The 21,797-nt window shown below is 43.4% G+C and overlaps 2 protein-coding genes and 1 long non-coding RNA gene across 8 annotated transcripts in view; 2 read left to right on the top strand and 1 right to left on the bottom strand.

The window, feature by feature from the left end:
- Positions 1–21,797, top strand: part of LOC142599246 (uncharacterized) — a 426,921-nt gene that overhangs the window by 42,801 nt on the left and 362,323 nt on the right. The window lies entirely within an intron of this gene.
- LOC142599148 (SWI/SNF-related matrix-associated actin-dependent regulator of chromatin subfamily A member 2) overlaps positions 1–21,797 on the bottom strand; it is a 686,065-nt gene that overhangs the window by 398,535 nt on the left and 265,733 nt on the right. The window lies entirely within an intron of this gene.
- The window catches only part of LOC142599282 (SWI/SNF-related matrix-associated actin-dependent regulator of chromatin subfamily A member 2-like), a 34,440-nt gene that overhangs the window by 4,418 nt on the left and 8,225 nt on the right, over positions 1–21,797 (top strand). Inside the window, exons 2-6 of the mRNA XM_075739161.1 lie at positions 11,319–11,561; positions 11,869–11,982; positions 17,698–17,805; positions 19,978–20,064; positions 20,946–20,992. Coding sequence (XP_075595276.1) covers positions 11,319–11,561; positions 11,869–11,982; positions 17,698–17,805; positions 19,978–20,064; positions 20,946–20,992 — 599 coding nt within the window. The remainder of the gene's footprint in view (positions 1–11,318; positions 11,562–11,868; positions 11,983–17,697; positions 17,806–19,977; positions 20,065–20,945; positions 20,993–21,797) is intronic.

The raw sequence follows: 21,797 nt of genomic DNA, 5'->3' as shown, positions 1-21,797 counted from the left end.
TCACACCGCCACTGACTACCGTCATGCCAGACATGCTAGAACTTATGTACGAACTGGAATCAAAGGTAGCCAAGTGGTACACCACAACTGATATTGCAAATGTGTTTTTCTCAATGTATTTTGTAGCAGAGTGCAGGCCACAGTTTGCTTTCACTTGGAGGGGTGTCCACTACGCCTGGAATCGACTGCCCCAGGGGTGGAAACACAGCCCCACCATTTGCCATGGACTGATCCAGAGTGCATTGGAACAGGGTGAAGCTCTGGAACACCTGCAATACACTGATGACATCATGGGGCCAACACAGCAGAAGTCGTCTCTGAGAAAGGGAAGAAAATAGTCCAAATCCTTCTAAAAGCTGGTTTTGCCATAAAATGAAGTAAGGTTAAGGGACTTGCACAGTAGATCCAGTTTTTAGGAAAAAAATAGCAATATAGGTGTCATCCGATCGCAATGGATGTGATCAACAAAATAGCAGCTACGTGTCCACCAACTAACAAAAAGGAAACACAAGCCTTCTTAGGCGTTGTGGATTTTTGGAGGATTCCTGTTCCAAATTACAGTCTCATTATAAGCCCTCTCTATCACGTAACTCGGAAGAAAAATGATTTCAAATGGGGTTCTGAGCAACGACAAGCCTTTGAACACATGATGTGGTTTAGCCCCAGCTGGCAGCTGAGCACCACGCGGTCGCTTGCTCACCCCTCCCCTGGCAGGATGGGGAGGAGAATGGGAAAACAAAGGCAAAGCCTCGAGGGTTGGGATAAGGACAGTTTACTGGGACAGCAAGGGAGAGGGAAACAGTCAACAGCAGTACTGATAACGGAATGTTCACAATGGGTGATAACAGAAAGCAATTTACAGATCCAACAACCAACCAACCCAATGCTCAGATCGTCCAGGAGCCACGCGGAGCCCGCCCCTCCTCGACTAGCCCCCTTTTATGGTGAGCATGATGTCACATGGTATGGAATAGCCCCCTGGCCAGCTTGGCTCACCTGTTCTGGCTCCTTGTGAAAATTAACCCTATCCTAGCCAGAACCAGAACAGTTATTTATACCTCACTGGGCTCATGACACCTCAGGCCATCAAGGAAAGGATGCACCATATAGATGGGCCCGTGATCGAGGGGTGGACTTGACCATGGATGCCATTGCACAGGTTATCCATGAATGTGAAATGTGCGCTGCAATTAAACAAGCCAAGTGGGGGAAGTCTCTGTGGTGTGGAGGACGATGGCTGAAATATAAATATGGGGAGGCCTGGCAGATTGATTACATCACATTCCCACAAACCCGCCAAGGCAAGCATTATGTACTTGCAATGGTGGAAGCAACCACTGGATGGCTGGAAACATATCCTGTGCCCCATGCCACTGCCCGGAACACTATTCTGGGCCTTGAAAAGCAAGTCCTGTGGCCACATGGCACCCCAGAGAGAATTGAGTCAGACAACAGGACTCATTTCCAAAACAACCTCATAGACACCTGGTTTAAAGAGCATGGCATTGAGTGGGTGTATCACATCCCCTACCATGCACCAGCCTCTGGGAAAATCGAACAATACAATGGACTGTTAAAGACTACACTGAGAGGCCACCTGGTTAGTTAACACTAGGAGATCTACCAATTGAGCTGGCCTTGCCCAATCAAAACTTCCACGTACTGCAGAAGGGGATAAAGTCCTCATAGTGCGTATGAAGAATATGTTGGGGAAAGCAGTCTGGGTTACTCCTGCTTCAGGCAAAGGCAAACCATCTGCGAGACTGCTTTTGCTCATGGACCTGGGTGCACCTGGTGAGTGATGCAGAAGGATGGGGAAGTCTCCTGAAGGGGATTTGATTTTGGGCGAGAATAGCCAATGATTTAAATTGTATGATGTTAATTGCTAAATAACCCTGCCATTGTATGTCATCACTACTACAATTGCTATATGCCGTATCAATGGTATTTGCATTAAGAATCACCCAAATTAATGAAGGATGGAATTTGATGAAACTGAGCCAAGTGCCGCGATGATGGAACTTGAACTGACTTCAGCAACCAGCACACAGTAACTTCCTTGATAACGACATCTTCATGTTGCAGACCTCAAGTATAGGCCATGCCAGATTCACCAGCTGCGAGCTCTGGATGTGGCATGCACAATCCAACAGCCCACACCATCTCTTCTGCCCTGAGAGAATGTTATGACAGATGGAGCGCAAAGTCATGGACTAAATGATCTCAATGGACATTTTAGAGGGATGGCCTATAGACTAAGGGAATTATATCTATGTATGTATATATATCTATATATATGTCTCAGAGACAGGGAAAGTGGTGGTGATTCATTGGGAAGTATAGGATCTGGGCATAACGAAGATGGTATAGAATAAGGACTGGATAATGTCCTGGTTTTGGCTAGGATAGAGTTAATTTTCACCAGAAGCTGAGAGGCGACACAGCCAGGAAAGGTCACTCAAACTATCCAAAGGGATATTCCATACCATATGATGTCATGCTCAGCAGAAAAGGGGCTAGTTGGGGAGGGGCAGTGCGGCTCCAGGACCGACTCCGGGATGGTCTGAGTGTGTGGTTGTGTAAGGTCGTGTTGTGGTCATGTTATGTACGGTTTTTGTGTCGTTGGGTGAGAAATTGAATTGTGTATCATCTATTTTTTATATTCTAAATATTGTTCTTGTTATTTTCCTCTTCTTTTGCTGTCCCAGTAAACTGTCCTTATCCCAACCCACAAGTTTTACCTTTTTCTTCTGATTGTCCTCCCCATCCCAGAAGAGCGGGGTAGGAGTGAGTGAGTGGCCACATGGTGCTTAGCTGCCGGCTGGGGCTAAACCATGACAGACCTTAAAACATTAGGATACACATTTAGCAAAGGCTACCTGGTTAGTTAACACTAGAGGATCTAACAATTGAGCTGACTCTGCCCAACTGAAACTTTTATGTAGTGTAGAAGGCCCTAAGTCCCCGTAGTGCACATGAAGAATATGTTAAGGAAGACAGTCTGGGTTACTCCTGCTTCAGGCAAAAGCAAACCCATCCGTGGGATTGCTTTTGCTCAAGGACCTGAGTGCACTTGATGGATAATGCAGAAGGATGGGACAGTCCAATGTGCACCTCAAGGGGATTTGGTTTTGGGTGAAAATAACCAACAAATTTAAATTGTATGATGTTAATTACTACATAATAATGCATGTTATCATTATTATGATTGCTATATGCCATAGTAACAGTATTACAGTAATAATTATCCAGATTAATGAAGAATGAACTTTGGTGAAATTGAACAAGGTGCAGAGCTAATGAAACTAGAACTGGCTTCAGCAACCAGTGCCCAGCAACTTCGTCGAGACTGACATCTTCAAGTCGCAGACTGTGAGCATGAACTACACCGGATACATCAGCTACAAGCTCCAGATGAAGTAGGTAACCATCCACCATCACACACTGTCTCCACTGCCCTGAGAAACTGTTATGACAGATGGAGCCCAATGTCATGGACTAAAGGAATTCAGTAAACATTTTATGGACATTTATGAACATTTTACAGACATTTCACAGGGATGGTTCATTGACAAAGAGAATGATATCTGTGTGTATATATATCAAAAGACAGGAAAAATGGTGATGATTAATTGCCATGTATTGGAAAGTGTGGGACCTGGACATGACGTAGGTGGTAGAGAATAGTGGGTAGATACTGTCCTGGTTTCGGCAGAGATAGAGCTAATTTTCTTCCTAGCAGCTGGTATAGTGCTGTGTTTTGGATTTAGGATGAGAATAATGATAACATGCTGATGTTTTTGTTGTTGCTAAGTACTCAAGGACTTTTCTCCTCCTCACCCACCTCGTTTTCCCATGTACCCCTGTGCAACAGGTACGAGGGTCTGGCTATGGAAGGCCACTCGAGCGAGGATATGGATGACAGTCAAGCTACTCCAGAGGTAGCACCTAGGCCCAAAAGGCCCATGCCTCGGGTCGTGACCACCCCAGCAAAGAAGAAAAGGAGAGTTACAGTTGTAGGGGTCTCCCATCTGAAGGGTACAGAGGGCCCGATATGCAGGGCAGACCCTCCTCTCAGAGAAGTCTGCTGCCTCCCTGGGGCCCGTGTCAAGGACATCACTAGGAAACTCCCCAGCCTGGTACAGCCCTCTGACTATTACCCACTGCTGCTCCTCCATGTGGCTGGGGATGAAGCAGAGACATGCACCATGAAAGCGATCAAAAGGGACTTCAGGCTCTTAGGGCAGTCACTGAAGGATTCGGGAGCGCAGGTAATATTCTCCTCCCTCCTTCCAGTTAAGGGCAGCAATGGTGGGCGGAACAGGCGGACACAGTCCATAAATGCATGGCTCTGTGGCTGCTGTCAACGCCACAACTTTGGGTTCTTTGACAACGGGGCAGCCTACACGGCACCGGGCCTGATGAACCCTGATGGGATTCACCCCTCTCAAAGGGGGAAGAGGATCTTTGCCCAGGAACTAGCGGGGCTCATCGACAGAGCTTTAAACTAGGCTCGAAGGGGGAAGGGGATAACATCAGGCTTGCCAGCGACATGTTGTGGGATGATGTGCCCAGGTTGGAGGGACGGGGAGCTGGCGAGGGCCCTCGGCCTACTGCTCAGAGACATGCTGGATGCACTACAGCACGTTCGAAGCCTGGAGGAGACAAGCCAGGGGCACCAGATGCAACAGGAACCAACAGGGTAACACTGGGAAGATACATCAGAAGAATTCCAGCCACTCCAGCCAATAAGTCAGCCCCATCGGGGGCACAACTGAAATGCCTCTATGCGAACGCACAGAGCATGGGGAACAAAGAAGAGGAGTTGGAGACGTGTGTGTGCCTGCAAGGCTATGACCTTATTGGCATTACAGAGACGTGGTGGGATAGCTGGAGTGTTGGGATGCAACACCCGCGGATGCATCTTATCAGGTCCCATGGACTTGTGCACCTTCAGGTTCCTTAGATATTCTCGAACCTGATCTTCTCCTACAGTGGGCAGTTCTGCATTCTCCCAGTCCCTGCCTTCTGTGACCTGGGCAGCGTGGCTCAAGCACTTGCCAGTGAAGACTGAGGCAAAGAAGTCGTTGAGTACCTCAGCCTTCTCCATATCCTGGGTAACCAGGTCACCCGTTTCATTCTGGAGGGGACCCACATTTTCCCTCGTCCTCCTTTTATCACTGACATACCTATAGAAGCTTCTCTTGTTGTCCTTGACATGCATGGCCAGTCTAATTTCTATCAGGGCTTTGGCTAAGCTAAAATACTAAAATGGAAGTAGTTCCTGATATACCAGATGGTTGTGCTGTCATTCACCTCAACAAGAGGAGAAATGGGCTGACAGGAACCTCATGCAGTTCAACAAAGGAAAGTGCAAAGTCCTGCTCTTGGGGAGGAATAATCCCAGGCACTAGTACAGGCTGGGGACTGACTAGATGGAAAGCAGCTTTGTGGAAAAAGACCTGGGTGTCCTGGTGGATACTAGAGTTGAATATGAGTCAGGAATGTGCCCTTGTGGCAGAGAAGGCTGTTTTGGACCATGAGATGCTAGTTTATTATAATCCCAGTAAGAAAGGCACTTGGACTCTGTCAACCATTGCTTAAAATGCCATTTATAGGAACTAACACTACAAAGGAAGAAAGAATAGTATAGATCAGTGATCTCCAAACTCTTCTGATCATATATGCCATCAGTAAAAAAATTTGAGTACGTACTCCCAATATATGTGTTTATTTATTTATAAATTATATACATATACTACTGTGCTAATATACTATATACATTATGAAAATATGAAAAAAATTTACAAGGAAGAGATAAATATGATATAAAAATATGTTAAAAAATTTAAAATTTTATTTATTAATGATACAATAAAAACTTTTGCTCTCACTAAAAATTACTATATGGAATATTATATATATAATATATATATGGAAAATAAAACTCACAAAGATATGCAGATCCAAATGGAAGAAGTGCATCCTTGGCTGTGCTTATTAAATCATGATACTCATTTATCACTCCCATCCACTAATTATGCAAAGGTTCTTCTTTAAATATGGCTAGTAAATTTCGATATTCCATAATGTCAATCAGATGTTCTTGCAAACTAATTGGAAGGTGTTGCATTTTTATGTTTTTAACAAATGGGTTCGAAACCCACTCAAACTCTTCAAAGCTGAATCTGTACTTGGCAGTGGTGGAGTGACAGCTTCATACTTCGGGAGCCATCTGTCACAAGCTACTAGTAATTATACTTTTTACTTTTTCTCCTCGGAGAGCCAATACACGTGGGAGACACCTTCCTTCACCTTCCCCTTCTTCTCCAGGCTAATTACAATATCTCTGGAGAATGTTGAATATCCTTGGGATGTTCAGACCAGCATGTTTCTATTGCTAGCTCTCCTGAACGTGGTTCGGGTCTTGTTTAGGGTTAAACAACTGTTTAAGAATACCACCTGGAGATCAACCCCTGTGACAGGCGCTGCAGCTACTCCAACTCCCGTGACAGGCACTGCGGCTACTCCAACCCCCTTGACAGGAATTGCAGTTACTCCAACCCCCATGACAAGCACTGCAGCTACTCAAACCCCAGCGACATGCACTGTGGCTACTCAAACCCTGATGATAAGCACTGCAGCTGAACCAGAGAACCAACCCATACTGGTATCAGTCACCCCTATACATAAGAAGAAATGGCCATGAAAGTCAGCTCATTTAGTAAAGGATGACGAAACAGGGCCATCACAAGAACAGGAGGAAGGGACAGAACCAGAGATAACCACCCGATCCCTATCCCTGAGTGAGCTGCAAGATATCCAAAAAGATTTCAGCCGTCATGCAGGCGAGCAACTTGTCACCTGGCTGCTTCCATGCTGGAATAATGGAGCCAGTAGCCTGGAATTAGAGGGTAGGGAGGTCAAGTAGCTGGGATCCCTGTCCAGGGAAGTGGTCATTGCCAAGGCGATTGGAAAAGGAACACAAGCCCTCAGCCTCTGGAGACGACTCCTGTCAGGCATGAGGGAAAGGTATCCCTTCAAGGAAGATGTTGTACGTCACCCAGGCAAGTGGACCACCATGGAGAGAGGCATCCAGTACCTGTGGGAATTATCCATGTGGGACATGGTTTATTATGACCTGGACAACGTGCAGTTACCCACAGATCCAGATGAAGTCCAATGCACCCGACCCACGTGGTGGAAGTTTGTACAGAACACATCACCAGCATACGCCAAATCATTGGCCTGGAAAGATGAAGAGGCACTAACAGTGAATGAAATGGCTGCCCAACTCCGGCAATATGAAGAAAATCTCTCTTCCTCCCTATGGGCCTGTGTCTCAGCTGTGGAAAGACTGTCCGAAAAATCCGAAAACCTGTTCGAGAAACTGTCCTGGGAAGTCTGGCAACTCAAAGAGGATATGTCCAATTCCCTGCTTGTATGGACCAGTATCTCAGCTGTTAGGAGTAAGCCTTCCTCTGCTCAAAAGAGAGGATACAGAGGGTACATACCCTGAGGCACCCTGTGGTTTTACCTGCGTGACCATGGAGAGGACATGAGGAAGTGGGATGGAAAACTTACTTTGACCCTAGAAGCATGAGTACATGAATTGCAAGGAAAAACAATGTCAAATGGGAGTTCTTCCAGGAAAATTGCAGCTACAGTCTCCAGAGGGCAGTTTCCCAGACAGATGGAGGACTGATCTTAATTCTGATCTTATGGAAGGAGCTTCTGATTCGTATTTACAAGAAGTGAGTAACAAGGATGGGATTTGAACCCATGTGCACCACACGAATCCATTTGTTGGTAATGAATACTATGACCAGGATTAGAGGGGCCCTGCCTCCAGCCAGGTGGAGGAAAGGGACAACGGGGTGGCCTGGTTTCAGCTGAGAGAGAGTTAATTTTCTTCATAGTAGCTAGCATGGGGCTATGCTTTGGATTTGTGCTGGAAACAGTGTTGATAATAGAGAGATGTTTTTGTTGTTGTTGTTGAGCAGTGCTTACACAAAGTCAAGGCCTTTTCTGCTTCTTGCACTGCCCCGCCAGCAAGTAGGCTGGGGGTGCACAAGAAGTTGGGAGGGGACACAGACGGGACAGCTGACTCAAACTGACCAAAGGGATATTCCATACCATATGACGTCATGTTCAGTTTATAAGGGGCTTGGGGAAGAGGAAGGGGGGGGCGGCATTTGGAGTGATGACGTTTGTCTTCCCAAGTAACCATTATGCGTGACGGAAGCCTGCTTTCCTGAAGATGGCTGAACATCTGCCTGCCCATGGGAAGTGGTGAATGAATTCCTTGTTTTGCTTTGCTTGTGCACGCGGCTTTTGCTTTACCTATTAAACTGTCTTTATCTCAACCCACGAGTTTTCTCACTTTAACTTTTCCAATTCTCTTCCCCATCCCAACAGGGGGGAGTAAGCGAGTGACTGCATGGTGCTTAGCTGTTGGCTAGGGTAAAATCATGACATTCCATTTTGGCGCCCAACATGGGGCTCGAAGGGTTCGAGATAATGACAGATTTGATTGGAATGTGCTAGATTGAATTTATAGTTGTTATTGCTGTTTAGCTATTAATTGGCTGAACGAGAAAAGTGGCCGATGCTCTACCTCTGAACTGACTCATGGATGGTGGCCAATGCCCTGTGGGTGTGGTTACAGCAGTGGAAGCAGAGCAACCGGCAGCACAGAGGCAAACCCATCTGGGCTGCCCCACTGTGGCAAGATATTGCTGCCCGGCTAGAGAAGGTGGTTGTGAAAGTACATCACGTAGATGCCCACGTACCCGAGTCGGGCCACTGAGGAACATCAAAACAACCAGCAGGTGGATCAGGCCGCTAAGATTGAAGTGGCTCAGGTGGATTTGGACTGGCAACAGAAAGGTGAATTCTTTATAGCTCGGTGAAACCTCAGGCCATCAAGGAAAGGATGCAACATATAGATGGGCTCGTGATCAAGGGGTGGACTTGACCATGGACGCTATCGCACAGGTTATCCATGAATGTGAAACGTGCGCTGCAATTAAACAAGCCAAGCGGTTAAAGCCTCTGTGGTATGGAGGACGACGGCTGAAATATAAATACGGGGAAGCATGGCAGATTGATTACATCACACTCCCAGAAACCCGCCAAGGCAAGCGCTATGTACTTACAATGGTCGAAGCAACGACTGGATGGCTGGAAACATATCCCATGCCCCATGCCACCGCCCAGAACACTATCCCGGGCCTTGAAAAGCAAGTCCTATGTCGACATGGCATCCCAGAAAGAATTGAGTCAGACAACGGGACTCATTTCCAAAACAACCTCATAGACACCTGGGCCAAAGAGCATGGCATTGAGTGGGTGTATCATCACATCCCCTACCATGCACCAGCCTCTGGGAAAATCAAACGACACAATGGACTGCTAAAGACTACACTGAGAGCAATGGGTGGTGGGACCTTCAAACACTGGGACATAGATTTAGCAAAGGCCACCTGCTTAGTCAATGCTAGAGGATCTACCTATCGAGCTGGCCCTGCCCAATCAAAACTTCCACACTCTGTAGAAGGGGATAAAGTTCCCATAGCGCACATGAAGAATATGTTGGGGAAAACGGTCTGGGTTACTCCTACCTCGGGCAAAGGCAAACCCATCCGTGGGATTGCTTTTGCTCAAGGACCTGGGTGCACTTGGTGGGTGATGTGGAAGGATGGGGAAGTCCAATGTGCACCTCAAGGTGATTTGATTTTGGGTGAGAATAGCCAATGATTTAAATTGTATGATGTTGATTGCTACATAATATTGCATATCATCACTACTATGATTGCTATATGCCATAACAACGGTATTACAGTACAAATCACCGAGACTAATGAAGATTGAACTTTGATGAAACCGAGCAAGGTGCAGCGGTGATGAAACCAGAACTGGCTTCAGCAACGAGCGCCCAGCAACTTCCTCAAGGCTGACATCTTCAACCCGCAGACCGTGAGCATGGGCTGCACCACATACATCAGCTACGAGCTCTGGATGCAGCATGCAACAATCCAACATCACACACCATCTCTCCTGCCCTGAGAGACTGCTATGACAGATGGAGCCCAAAAGTCATGGACTAAAGGAAGTCAACGGACATCTTAGAGGGATGACCCATAGACTAAGGGAATGCTATCTGTGTGTACATATCAAAAGACAGGAAAAGTGGTGGTGATTAATTGGAATGTATTGGGAAGTATAGGACCTGGGCATGACGTAGATGGTATGGAATAAGGGGTGGATACTGTCCTGGTTTCGGCAGGGATAGAGTTAATTCTCTGTCTAGTAGCTGGTACAGTGCTGTGTTTTGGATTTAGTATGAGAATAATGTTGATAACACACTGATGGTTTCAGTTGTTGCTAGGTAGTTGTTTTGCCTACACTAAGTCAAGGACTTTCCAGCTTCTCACGCCCTGCCAGGTGCACAAGAAGCTGGGAGAGCATAGCCAGGACAGCTGACCCAGACTAACCAAAGGGACATTCCCCACCATATAACATCATGCTCCGTATTTAACTGGGGAAACTAGCCGGGAGACAGATTCGCTGCTCGGAAACAGACTGGGCATTGGGTTGTTGATTTATTTTTTTTTTTCCTTTCTCATGTGGTGAGCAATTGCATTTGTGCATCACTTGTAGTATTATTATTATTATTTCTATTAATATTACTATTATTATTATTATTATTCTCTTCCTTTGTTATCCTATTAAACTGTCTTTATCTCAACCCACGAGTTTTTTTTCCATTCTCCTCCCCAGCCCCTTGGTGGGGGGAGGGGTGAGCAAGCAGCTGCGTGATGCTTAGTTACTGGCTGGGGTTAAACTATATGACATGGGGTTAGAAGAAAGGGATGAACTGAATCAAAGCAAAGTTTAGGGTTACTATCTTTTGAGAGAATACACTTATTTTGTCTGAAAATGCCTTTGCATCCTGTCTAGTTTCTTCTTTCTGACAGTTTCATATGGATTTCTTGTGTTCTTTTTCTTCCCCAGTAGGACAAATTATGACCTTATGCTGGTAGTTTCCTCAACTCCTCCCAAGAAATGAGGGGATTCAGCTATTTGCTGATTAAGCTTACTTACAGATGTAGCCTACCTAGTATTTGTTTCTCCTCTTGTTGCTTGGGAGGCCACTAATGCTTGGATAATGTCAGATTTGGGTTTCCAGTCATTCAACAAGAATGACTGATGTTTCAGTTTTGAAACATTACTGGTTTAAACCTACTGGGAGGTAGGTTCTAATTCTGATGATATCTGACCTGCTTTTTCTTTACCAACTTTTCTTCTTCTTGCAGATTCGATGGAAATACATGATAGTAGATGAAGGCCATCGAATGAAGAACCATCACTGCAAGCTGACTCAGGTCTTGAACACTCATTATGTGGCCCCTAGGAGGATACTGTTGACCGGGACTCCACTTCAGAACAAATTGCCTGAACTCTGGGCTCTTCTCAACTTCCTCCTCCCTACCATTTTCAAGAGCTGCAGCACCTTTGAACAGTGGTTCAATGCTCCATTTGCCATGACTGGAGAAAGGGTACTGCAACAGTTTGCTTAAAGTTCATTAGAAACAAACCATTAGGATGGAAACAAAATGGTGGCCATATTATAGGAATAGTCTTTAAATTCTCCTTTGTGTTCAGAGAATTAGCATATTTAAAAGCCACCTTTATTACAGCTTTAAAAGTCTTCATTAAAGTGTCTCTTTCTGGACTCTGAGACAATTTAGTTGTAACAAGTAATTACTGTAAACATTTATAATGATAAATAATCTTTTACCTAATCACAAAGGCATTACATAACACACTGAGTTGCCTTGTTGTGACCTTTATAAACTTTTGTAGGTGGACTTAAATGAGGAAGAGACTATCCTGATCATCCGTCGTCTCCACAAAGTACTCCGGCCCTTTTTGCTAAGGAGACTGAAAAAAGAGGTGGAGTCTCAACTGCCAGAAAAGGTTTGCAATAGAAAAGGGTTTTATACTTTTTTTTTGAGCACTATATAATATTGGGTTTTGAGATGCATCCTAGGTAAGAGGACTTATTAAGTGTTCATTGTTGTTGTGGATTGTGTTTTTAACTCTGCAAAGAAATACTGGCCACTGAGGAATCCTGACTTCTGCAGTCTCAGCCTTAATCATCAGTCCTACATCTTTAAGTCTCTATCTAGCCACCCAAGGTTTATATAATGCGTATAGCTTGTTTCCATAGTATTTGGCTTCGAGGCACTAATGAAAGCCAGTCATACACTGACGGTCAGATTGTGCCACTCTCTCATGCACTGAGAAGAAACTTTGCTCTCTGAATTGTTTCACTGAAACTCCTAAAGGACTGTGTGGCATTCATAAAGTTAGCAGAATTTTAGTTAACTTTTCAGGACTCTTGAGTTGTGTGAAGTATTTTGTTTGCCTTGTATATGTGTCTTAACCAGTTTGTGCATCTCAGAATGTAAAATTGAACACTGATTTGAGAGATCACTATTTTAATTTCCAGGCATCTCACTATACCCATACCCCTGCTCTCCTTTGTGATTTTGAGCCTCCTTCCCCTTTTTCCCTTCCCCTCAAACCCACAAAAACATAACCAAAAATGAAAAATGAAGGCAGGTTGGGGGGAATTTTGATACTTAAACCTGCTGGGTTAAAACCATAACAAAAATCAAGTTATTGTTACATGTGAGTTGCGAGGTTGTATTTACATTGAATGAATGAAAAGTCCTTTATCTGCATTTAAAAAATACTTCTAATTAAAGACCTAAAAATTTAGAATGTTATGAAGATTGTTGCTATTTTGACCTTCTGTTCCCCCAAATGTCATATTCACAATAGCCTTCTATGTAGTATTTATTTGAACTTGAAACATAGATCTGAAAATGTCTGACATTCTACCAGGAAAATCTCATTACTGAGATTTTTATTGCATTTCAAATTTCTGCCAATTAGAGCCACTGTTTTTGATAGAACAATTAAAGAGTCATGGGAGAAAAAGGATTTATAAGTTGCATATGCACTGTTACTTAGTGGAGCACTCCTTTCAATTCTGTCCCCCTGTTTTCAAAACAAAGCATGTCTGACTTGAAGCATCAGACTTTTTGACAGAAGTCTCTGACAGACCCCTGATAAAGATGCTAAGTGGATGTTCATGTTTCTTACCTGTGAGCTCATCCTCCTGTCCTTCTGAGATGAAAATAACCTATTGATTTTTTAGTCATAAAATCATATAGGTTGGAAAGGACCTTTGGAGATCTCTAATGTAACCTCCTGCTCAGAGCAGGTCACTTGGGACCTTGTCTGGTTGAGTTTTGAATATCTCCAAGGGTAGAGATCCCACAACCTCTCCGGATTCCTGTTCAATTGTTTGACCACCCTCATGGAGAAATTTTTTCTCTATATCTAATCAGAATTTCTCACTTTCCAACTTGTGATCATTGCCACTTGTCCTTGTGCTGAATGTTTCTGAGCAGAGTCTGGCCCATTAGGTAGTTAAAGAAAGCAATAAGGTCTCCCAAGCCTTCTCTTGTCCAGGCTGAACAAGTCCAGCTCCCTCAAACTCTCCTCATATGTCATGTGCTCCAGCCCTCTGTCCATTTTGGTGGCCCTCTGCTGGGTTTGCTCCAGTATGTCCATGTCTGTTGTGTAGTGGGGAGACAAAAGCTGGGCACAGCACTCCAGATGAGGCCTCACCAGTGCTCAATAGAGGCGACGGATTGCTTTCCTTGATCTGGTGGCTGCGCTTTTGCTAATAAAGCCCAGGATGCTGTTGGTCTTTGCTGCAAGGGCACATTGCTGGCTCATGTTCAACTTTTTGTCCACCAGGACTCCAAGGTCCTTTTCTGCAAAGCTGCTTCCTAGCCAGTTGGCCCCCAGAGTATACTGGCATTATTTCATCCCCAGTGCAGGACTTGGCATTTCCCTTTGTTGAACTTCATGAGATTCCTGTCAGCCCATTTTTCCAGCCTGTTGAGGTTCCTTTGAATAGCAGTCCTGCCTCCAACATATGCCTCCAGCATATTAACCATTCCCCTCAATTCGAGGGTTATTCCATCCCAGATGGAAGACTTGGCATTTATCCTTGTTAAACTTCATGAGGATCCTGTCGGCCCATTTCTCCAGCCTGTCCAGGTCCCTCTGACCTACAGCATATTGAGCACTCCCCTCTCCTCCAATCGGTGCCATCCACAAACTTGCTGAGAGTGCACTCTGTCCAATCAACCAGGTCATTCATAAAGACATTAAACAGTATTGGCCAAGTATTGACCCTTAAAGGACACCACTGATAACCGCTTGCAAGTTGGACTATTACTGAGTAGTAGTACTGGATTTGTACCCTTTGAGCCTAGTAATCCAGCCAAATTTCCACCCGCTTTATTGTCCACTTATCCAGTTCATATCTCACTAGTATGGTTATAAGAATACTATGGAAGACCATGTAAAAGGCCTGACCAAAATCAAGGTAGATCCACTGCTCTCCCCTTGTCTACACAGCCAGTCATCTCATCATAGAGGGCAATCAAGTCAGGCATGATTTCCTCTTGATAAATCTATGCTGGCTGTTGCCGGTCACCTTCTTGTCCTTCATGTACTTGGAAATGTCTTTGAGAAGGATTTGTTCCATAAGTTTCCCAGAGATGGCGGTGCGGTTGACTGGCCTGTAGTTCCCTGGATTCCCTTTCTTGCCCTTCTTGAAAATGGGTGTGACATTTGCTTTTACCAGGCATTCAGAACCTCCCCTGACCAACATGTGTGGTGTCATGGGGCTAGGGTGCAAGGGGAAGATGAGTATATTCCCTCTTGTCCTGTCTGAAAATTCATGCCGGGAATTAAGATGCAGTGCTTGTGGCAGTCAGGGGCTCAGCTTGATGATCCCAGGAGCACCTTCTAGCCCTTTCTCTTTAGCTCGGGCATATGTTAAAAAAAAAAAAAAAAAAAAAAAGAAGCGTGAGGGAGGTGATTCTCCCCCTCTACTCCGCTCTCGTGAGACCCCACCTGGAGTACTGCATCCAGAACTGAGGCCTCCAACATAAGAAGGACACGGACTTGTTGGAGCGAGTCAGAGGAGGGCCACAAAGATAATCAGAGGGCTGGAGCACCTCTCCTCTGAAGACAGGCTGAGAGAGTAGGGGTTGTTCAGCCTGGAGAAGAGAAGGCTCTGGGGAGACCTTATTGCAGCCCTCCAGTACCTGAAGGTGGCCTATAGGAAAGCTGGAGAGGGGCTGTTTACAAGGGCATGGACTGATAGGAGAAGAGGTAGTGGCTTTAAGCTGAAGGAGGGTAGATTTAGATTAGATATTCTTCACTGTGAAAAGAAAGAAATTCTTCACTGTGAGGGTGATGAGACACTGGAACAGGTTGCCCAGAGAAGTTGTTAGGCTTTCCTAACTTCACCCCTACACTCCTGGGTGATGTCTCTACATTCCTTTCAGGTAGCCCATGTCTGTCTCCACCTTGTGTGTGCTGCTTTTTTGCATTTGAGCTCACTCATGTGTTCCCTGTTCATCCACGCTGGCCTTCTGCCATGCTTGCTCGACTTCTTCCACATCATAAGAAACAACTTCTGCTCTGAGGATGCTGTCCTTGAAGATTATCCACCTCTCCTTGGCCCCATTGCCCTCCAGAGCAGTCTCCCATGAGATCCTGCCAAGGAGATACCTGAACAAGCTGAAAACTGCTCTCCTGAAGTGCAGGGCTGCGATTCTATTATTTGTCTTGCTCACTTCTCTCAGGATCTAAAACTCAACCATCTCATGGTCACTGTGGCCAGTGCAGCCCTCAGCCTTCACATCTTGGAGCAGTTCTTCCTTGTGTATGAATATCAAGTCCAGCAAAGCATGTCCCCCATGAGCTGTGTAAAGAAGGCTTCATGCGCTTCCTTTTGTTGATCAGAAAGCCTGTAGCAGATGCCTACCACAATAGCACCTGCACTGGTTTGTCCTCTGATCCTTACTCGTAAGCTCTCAACTGGCATGTCACCTGCTCCAAGGCAAAGCTCTGTGCATTTGAGCCCCTCCTGTGCATAGGGCACAATTCCCTGTCCTTACCTCCCACATCTGTCTTTCCTGAAGAGCCTGTACCCATCCATGGCCGCACTCCAATCATGTGAGCTATCTCCCACATCTCTGTAATCCCAATGAGATCAGTTTTGCAAATGTGCATGGACTTATAATTCCTCCTGTTTGTTGCCCATGCTGCATGCGTTTGTGTACAAGCACTTGAGATGGGCCACCAATCATGCTGCTTTCATAGGGGAAGCACAAGAACCTCCCAAGTCATGCTGTCTCCCAGACACTTCTTCACTGCCCTGCCCTCCCCCCCCATGCCTTTGCTTTTCTTCAGGTAATGACAATCCTTCCCTGATGTACCTAGTTTAAAGCTATCCTCACTAGGTTAATGAAATTGTTAGCAAAGATGTTCTTTATTTAGTTTATTGCAGAATAACTGGAATTACAATTTAGATAAGATCAGAGCAGAAGCAGTATTTTACTATAGCTATAGGAGAGAACACAAAGCAGCAGTGACAGACTCTGCTGATATGAACTCTCTCCAAATGGGGCAGTTAGTTACAGAGTTTATATACCTTTGGGTTATATAACTCATTCTTCATCAAACCATGTCAGAGAAACAGGACTATAGTAAATTGCAACAAAGAGCGGTAACATGTGGATTACTTCATATAGGGAGGCTCCAAACAGTCAGATGAGGAAGCTCTACACAGTACCTCTTTTTTACAAATAATTCACTCCTTTGTTAATTAAATTGTGCTGACTCGGTGAGGCTGTTAGGTCATGCTGACATGTAGTTCTTAACTAGTGAGGCCTACAAAGGCCTATGAAGTGTTAAATATAACTGTTAACTTCCACAAGTTTATTTATGAAACATTAAGCATCTTGCTCTTTTTTTCTTTTAATCGCTTCTTGCATTATTTGTCACCATTATTCTGGCTTCATTACGTGACTATTTTCATTTTAGCCTAGTTATTAAAGACAGTGAAGTATACAAGCCCGGCAGTCGAAAAAATGTGTGTTAAATTGGTACATGAAAACTTTACTTGTCTTACTGGACTTAAGGGTGGCATGCAGTCAAAACATTCTGAAACTAAATTATTTTAAGCATATTTAACAAGAAGTAAAAATGAATTTGGTGTTCATACTCTACTTCATTAGTTCCCCTTTTTTTAGTAGATATTGAGAAACAAAATAGCATGTTTCCATCCCCACATTGGTAAGTAGAATGCTACTTAGGACTGTAAGTGATGTTATTTATTTTGTGCCAAGTTGTGCCAATTGTGATTGATGCTTTGCAGGTATAATAAATTTCACAGGTTATTAGCCATTCAGTCTTTTGACAGTTGGTTAAAATTATAAGAAGAGAGAAACAGGAAATAATAATTCCTTTTTTATATGTTTGGTAAAACAGAACTGAATCTACAGTCATGCCCTTAGAATCTATGTGTCTTGCAGTAATCATAAATCCCACAGTTAATTTTTTCGAATAGTCATTACTATGCTTGAAGTGGATTGCAACTTGTTTAAAGGTGCTGTTATGATGAGGATCAAAGAAATATAGGTTTTGGTTTATTTCTTTAGGAGGGCAAGGACTTGGAATCAAAATCATACTGAAATGATTATATCTTGGTAAAACTTGACACTGTATTTGTTAATTGTGTTTTTACACTAGGTTGAATATGTAATCAAATGTGACATGTCAGCTCTTCAGAAGATTCTGTACCGCCACATGCAGGCCAAGGGAATCCTTCTCACAGATGGTTCTGAAAAAGACAAGAAGGTACAAAGGGGAAACTAGAACACTTATGGAACAATAGATCATGATCATGTGTTAACTACCTGACTTCGTTTATAAAAATAATAATAAGTAGGTTCTTACCACAGATATCTTTGAAGAAAGAAATCTCAATTAGACATGTTTGTGTTTTAAAAGACAGTAGTTTGTGCTCTCCATTCATAAGGTAAAAATATGCTGAGTTTAATCCAATAAAAAACCTGACTAATTTGGATTGTGGCAGCACTGACTACTACCGGGTGTTCATCTTTTCTCTCAGAGCCATTATTAAGCACAAATCTTGTTTTGGCCAGCTAGGGTATGAGTGCCTCTGTTCATACATACAAATAACATCTGTTCAAGCAAAAAGATGTTAAAAGAAAAATAAGATTCAAAGTTGTCCTGGTTTCAGCTGAGATGTAGTCATGTAGTCATACATTAGAATATGCCAAAATAAATGTTGACTTGTCTATCTTAGGACTTTGGCACATTGTCAAGTTATTGTAGAGAAGACAAGTAGCCATGCATCAGCTTGTCTGTAAATACATATTTTACATTGCAATAGATGTGAGGTAGCTTGGATTTACCGTGAGATTCCTCAGAGTAAGATCATGTAGGCACTTAGAGCAACAAACATGAGCCAGCAATGTGCCCTTGTGGCAAAGAGAGCCAATGGTATCCTGGGCTGCATTAATAGGAGTGTTGCCAGCAGGTCGAGGGACGTGGTCCTTCCCCTCCGTTCAACACTGGTGAGGCCACACCTGGAGTCCTGTGTCCAGTTCTGGGCTCCCCAGTACAAGAGAGACATGGACATACTGGAAAAAGTCCAACAAAGGACCACAAGGATGATTAAGGGACTGGAGCATCTCTCTTATGAGGAAAGGCTGAGAGAGCTGGGACTGTTCAGCCTGGAGAAGAGAAGGCTCGGGGGGGGGGTCTTATCAGTCCATATAAATACATGAAGGCAGGATGCAAAGATGACAGAGCCAGGATCTTTTCAGTGGTGCCCAGTGACAGGGCAAGAGGCAATGGGCACAAGCTGGAACACAGGAGATTCTGTGTGAACATCAGGAAACACTTTTTAACTGTGAGGGTGACTGGGCACTGGCACAGGTTTCCCAGAGAGGTTGTGGAGTCACCCTCCTTGGACATATTCAAAAGCTGTTTGTACATAGTCCTTGACAACCTGCTCTAGGTGGCCCTGCTTGAGGTCCAATTTTTCCCCATCCTCCAACGTTTTTCTTTTCTGTAAGTAATTCATCAGGCTCTCTTATTCATGCTTCCTGGTGCCAGCAGAAGGAGGTGGTGGTCATTGAGAACTCTTTGCTTTGAAGATCCAATAACTATGGTTTTAGGGAAAACTCTGTCATTCTGCAGCTCTGGTCTGCAATCTGCTCAAACTAGAGAGAATGCAAAGCTCTAGTAAACATTTCATAAGCAAATGCAAACTGCAGTTTGGAGCAAATTGAGATAGACTTTCAAGGGATCAACAGTAGACTTTGACATGTGGACTACCCCCAATCAAATGGCAGTTCCCTTCCAGAGATGAATTTACCAGAATATAAAATGATCACAGAATGTAATTTTTCCTAATCTCACTCTTGGAAATGTCTGAATTGTTTTGGCTGAGATATTTTAAAATAATTTCACCTGAGTGACATAGTGAGTTTGGAAATTGTACCAACTCTGGTAGCAGTTTCACAAAGTTATAGCAAATCAAAATGGGACCTTAAAGTGAGAAGGGTTAGTCAATCTTAATATGGTGTTACCAAATGTATTCATCAGTGATAATTAGATTGTAACCATCCCAGCTTAGTGGAACACCTGATAATATTTTACTGTTTACAATTTACATGGTTTCATAAATAAGCAGTAGAAATAAGCAGTAAGTGCTTATTGTGACTGCTATAGACAGATATGAGATGTAGTACACTTTCCAGGTTACTTGGAAGTTTTTGATCTTGTCTTTTTGGATCATCCTCATGATATTTTACTTTGAACAGCCAGATAACTGCACCTTATTTCACAGCTTCAAATATTTTTATTTCATGGTGATATGGTGTTCTGCTTTGAGCTAGAAGAATTTTTATGTCTCCTTTTGAAATTGAGTTTCAAAAGTTTCATTAACAAACTAGGAAATGGGTTTCATAATATGATTTGTGTTGTTTGCTTTCCTAGGGAAAAGGCGGGGCAAAAACTCTTATGAACACAATCATGCAATTGAGAAAGATATGCAATCACCCGTATATGTTTCAACATATTGAGGTAAGTCTGTCATGTTTGATTTTGGGGGCCTTTTTTATTCAGGTGTCTAACATAGTCAAAAACTGCTAGCACAGGAAGGAACATCTTTGGCAGCAACACTTGTGCTGGAAAGAACACATTTGAGAAACACTCATTCCATTCCTCTGTATAAGTGAAAAAATGGAGCAGTCACCAGATTTTTAACCACAGTCTTAAATTAACTTCTACAGCATTTGTTCTTTTTGAGGCACTATCTTTAAAAAATATAGTTTTCTGAGTTTAAGATATTCCATATCAACTTGCCACTACCTGTGCTTAAAATAAAACTAAGTTTTAAAATAGAGATATCAGTTTAAAATGCCATATAGTAGAACATATAGTAGAACCTTGTTATCTAGCAGACTGCTAATCCTTTAGAATATCTATCAAAAATTACCCCCCCCCCATACCCCTCCTTTTTTTCCTCAAAGATTTGTTTACTCTGTAGCATTTCTCATTACTGAGCTAAAGCTCACTAAAATGTAGCTACAATATACAAAGAAATGAGCATCTCCTGTGGTGTATTATTGTGTTTTTTATTGTTTGCTCACTTGCTTGTTAACTCATGAAATTCAGTATTTTGCAAACGGGTCTCCCAGTAATCAGTGCAAATTAATTAGGTTCTACTGTATTTGTAATCTGGTAAAAAGCATACAGAGGGAAATTATTCCTACAAGCCAAGCATTTTAAATAAAGCAGTAGCAGGAAAACATTAGAGTACTTGTGCCACAAGGCAAATTCCAAGGGTATGAGTGTAATGGGACTCAAACCCCATTCATATAATTTCTTGATATAGGGATGCATAATTTTGACCACTGTATAGACTGTGTCTAATATTCTGTTTATTGCTTATAATTCTGCAGGAATCCTTCGCTGAACATTTAGGCTACTCAAATGGTGTCATCAATGGGTAAATCCTTATCTTCTTCATATATGCTGCAATGAAACTATTGTATCATATCTTGTTTCCAAAAGCTATATGTTCTCAAAAACTAAGCAGTTTCTAAGATAAATCTAATCAGCTATAGAAGGAGCCTAACCAGCTTAAAACTCTTCCTATAGTCCCCCAGCCCAAGGGACTGCTTCTTACTTCAAGGGATGTTTCCTCTCTGAAATGGCAGTTTAAAGTTGCTTTTATAGCTGAATGGTAATTAGAAATTTCTGGACTCCAGTCTTGTCCTTGACTGATGCTGAAGCCCTGCCGAGTGACTAATGTCAAAGCAAGGAAGTTTTTATCTGATTTAAAGTAGTCTTGTGCTTTGAAAAGAAGCATTCGGCTAAACCAGAGAATTTATTTATTGATAACTGTACACTAGTCCTTGCTAAATCAGGGACAAGATTGACACCTTTGCCCAATTGCAATGGCATGAGACATTATTTCACATGGAGAAGACAAGGGGCAACGGGTACAAGTTGCACCAGGAGAGGTTTCATCTCGACATCAGAAAGAAATTTTTTACAGTAAGAACGTTCACTGGAACAACCTCTCCAGGGACGTGGTAGAGTCCCCATCACTGAAGGTTTTCAAGATGCAATTGGACAAGGTGCTAGATAATCTCATCTAGGCTCCCTTTCCCATGAAAGGTTGGACCAGATGATCTTTTGAGGTCCCTCCCAACCTGGGCTGTTCTATGATTCTGTGATTATCAAAACTTCCTTACAGAGGTCCCTGGTGTTTTCATATCTGTGATTTATTATTATTTGTTACTGTACCA

Source organism: Balearica regulorum, chromosome W (genome assembly GCF_011004875.1).
Source record: "Balearica regulorum gibbericeps isolate bBalReg1 chromosome W, bBalReg1.pri, whole genome shotgun sequence".
NCBI lineage: Eukaryota > Metazoa > Chordata > Aves > Gruiformes > Gruidae > Balearica > Balearica regulorum.
This window is presented reverse-complemented; position numbering and strand designations above follow the sequence as displayed.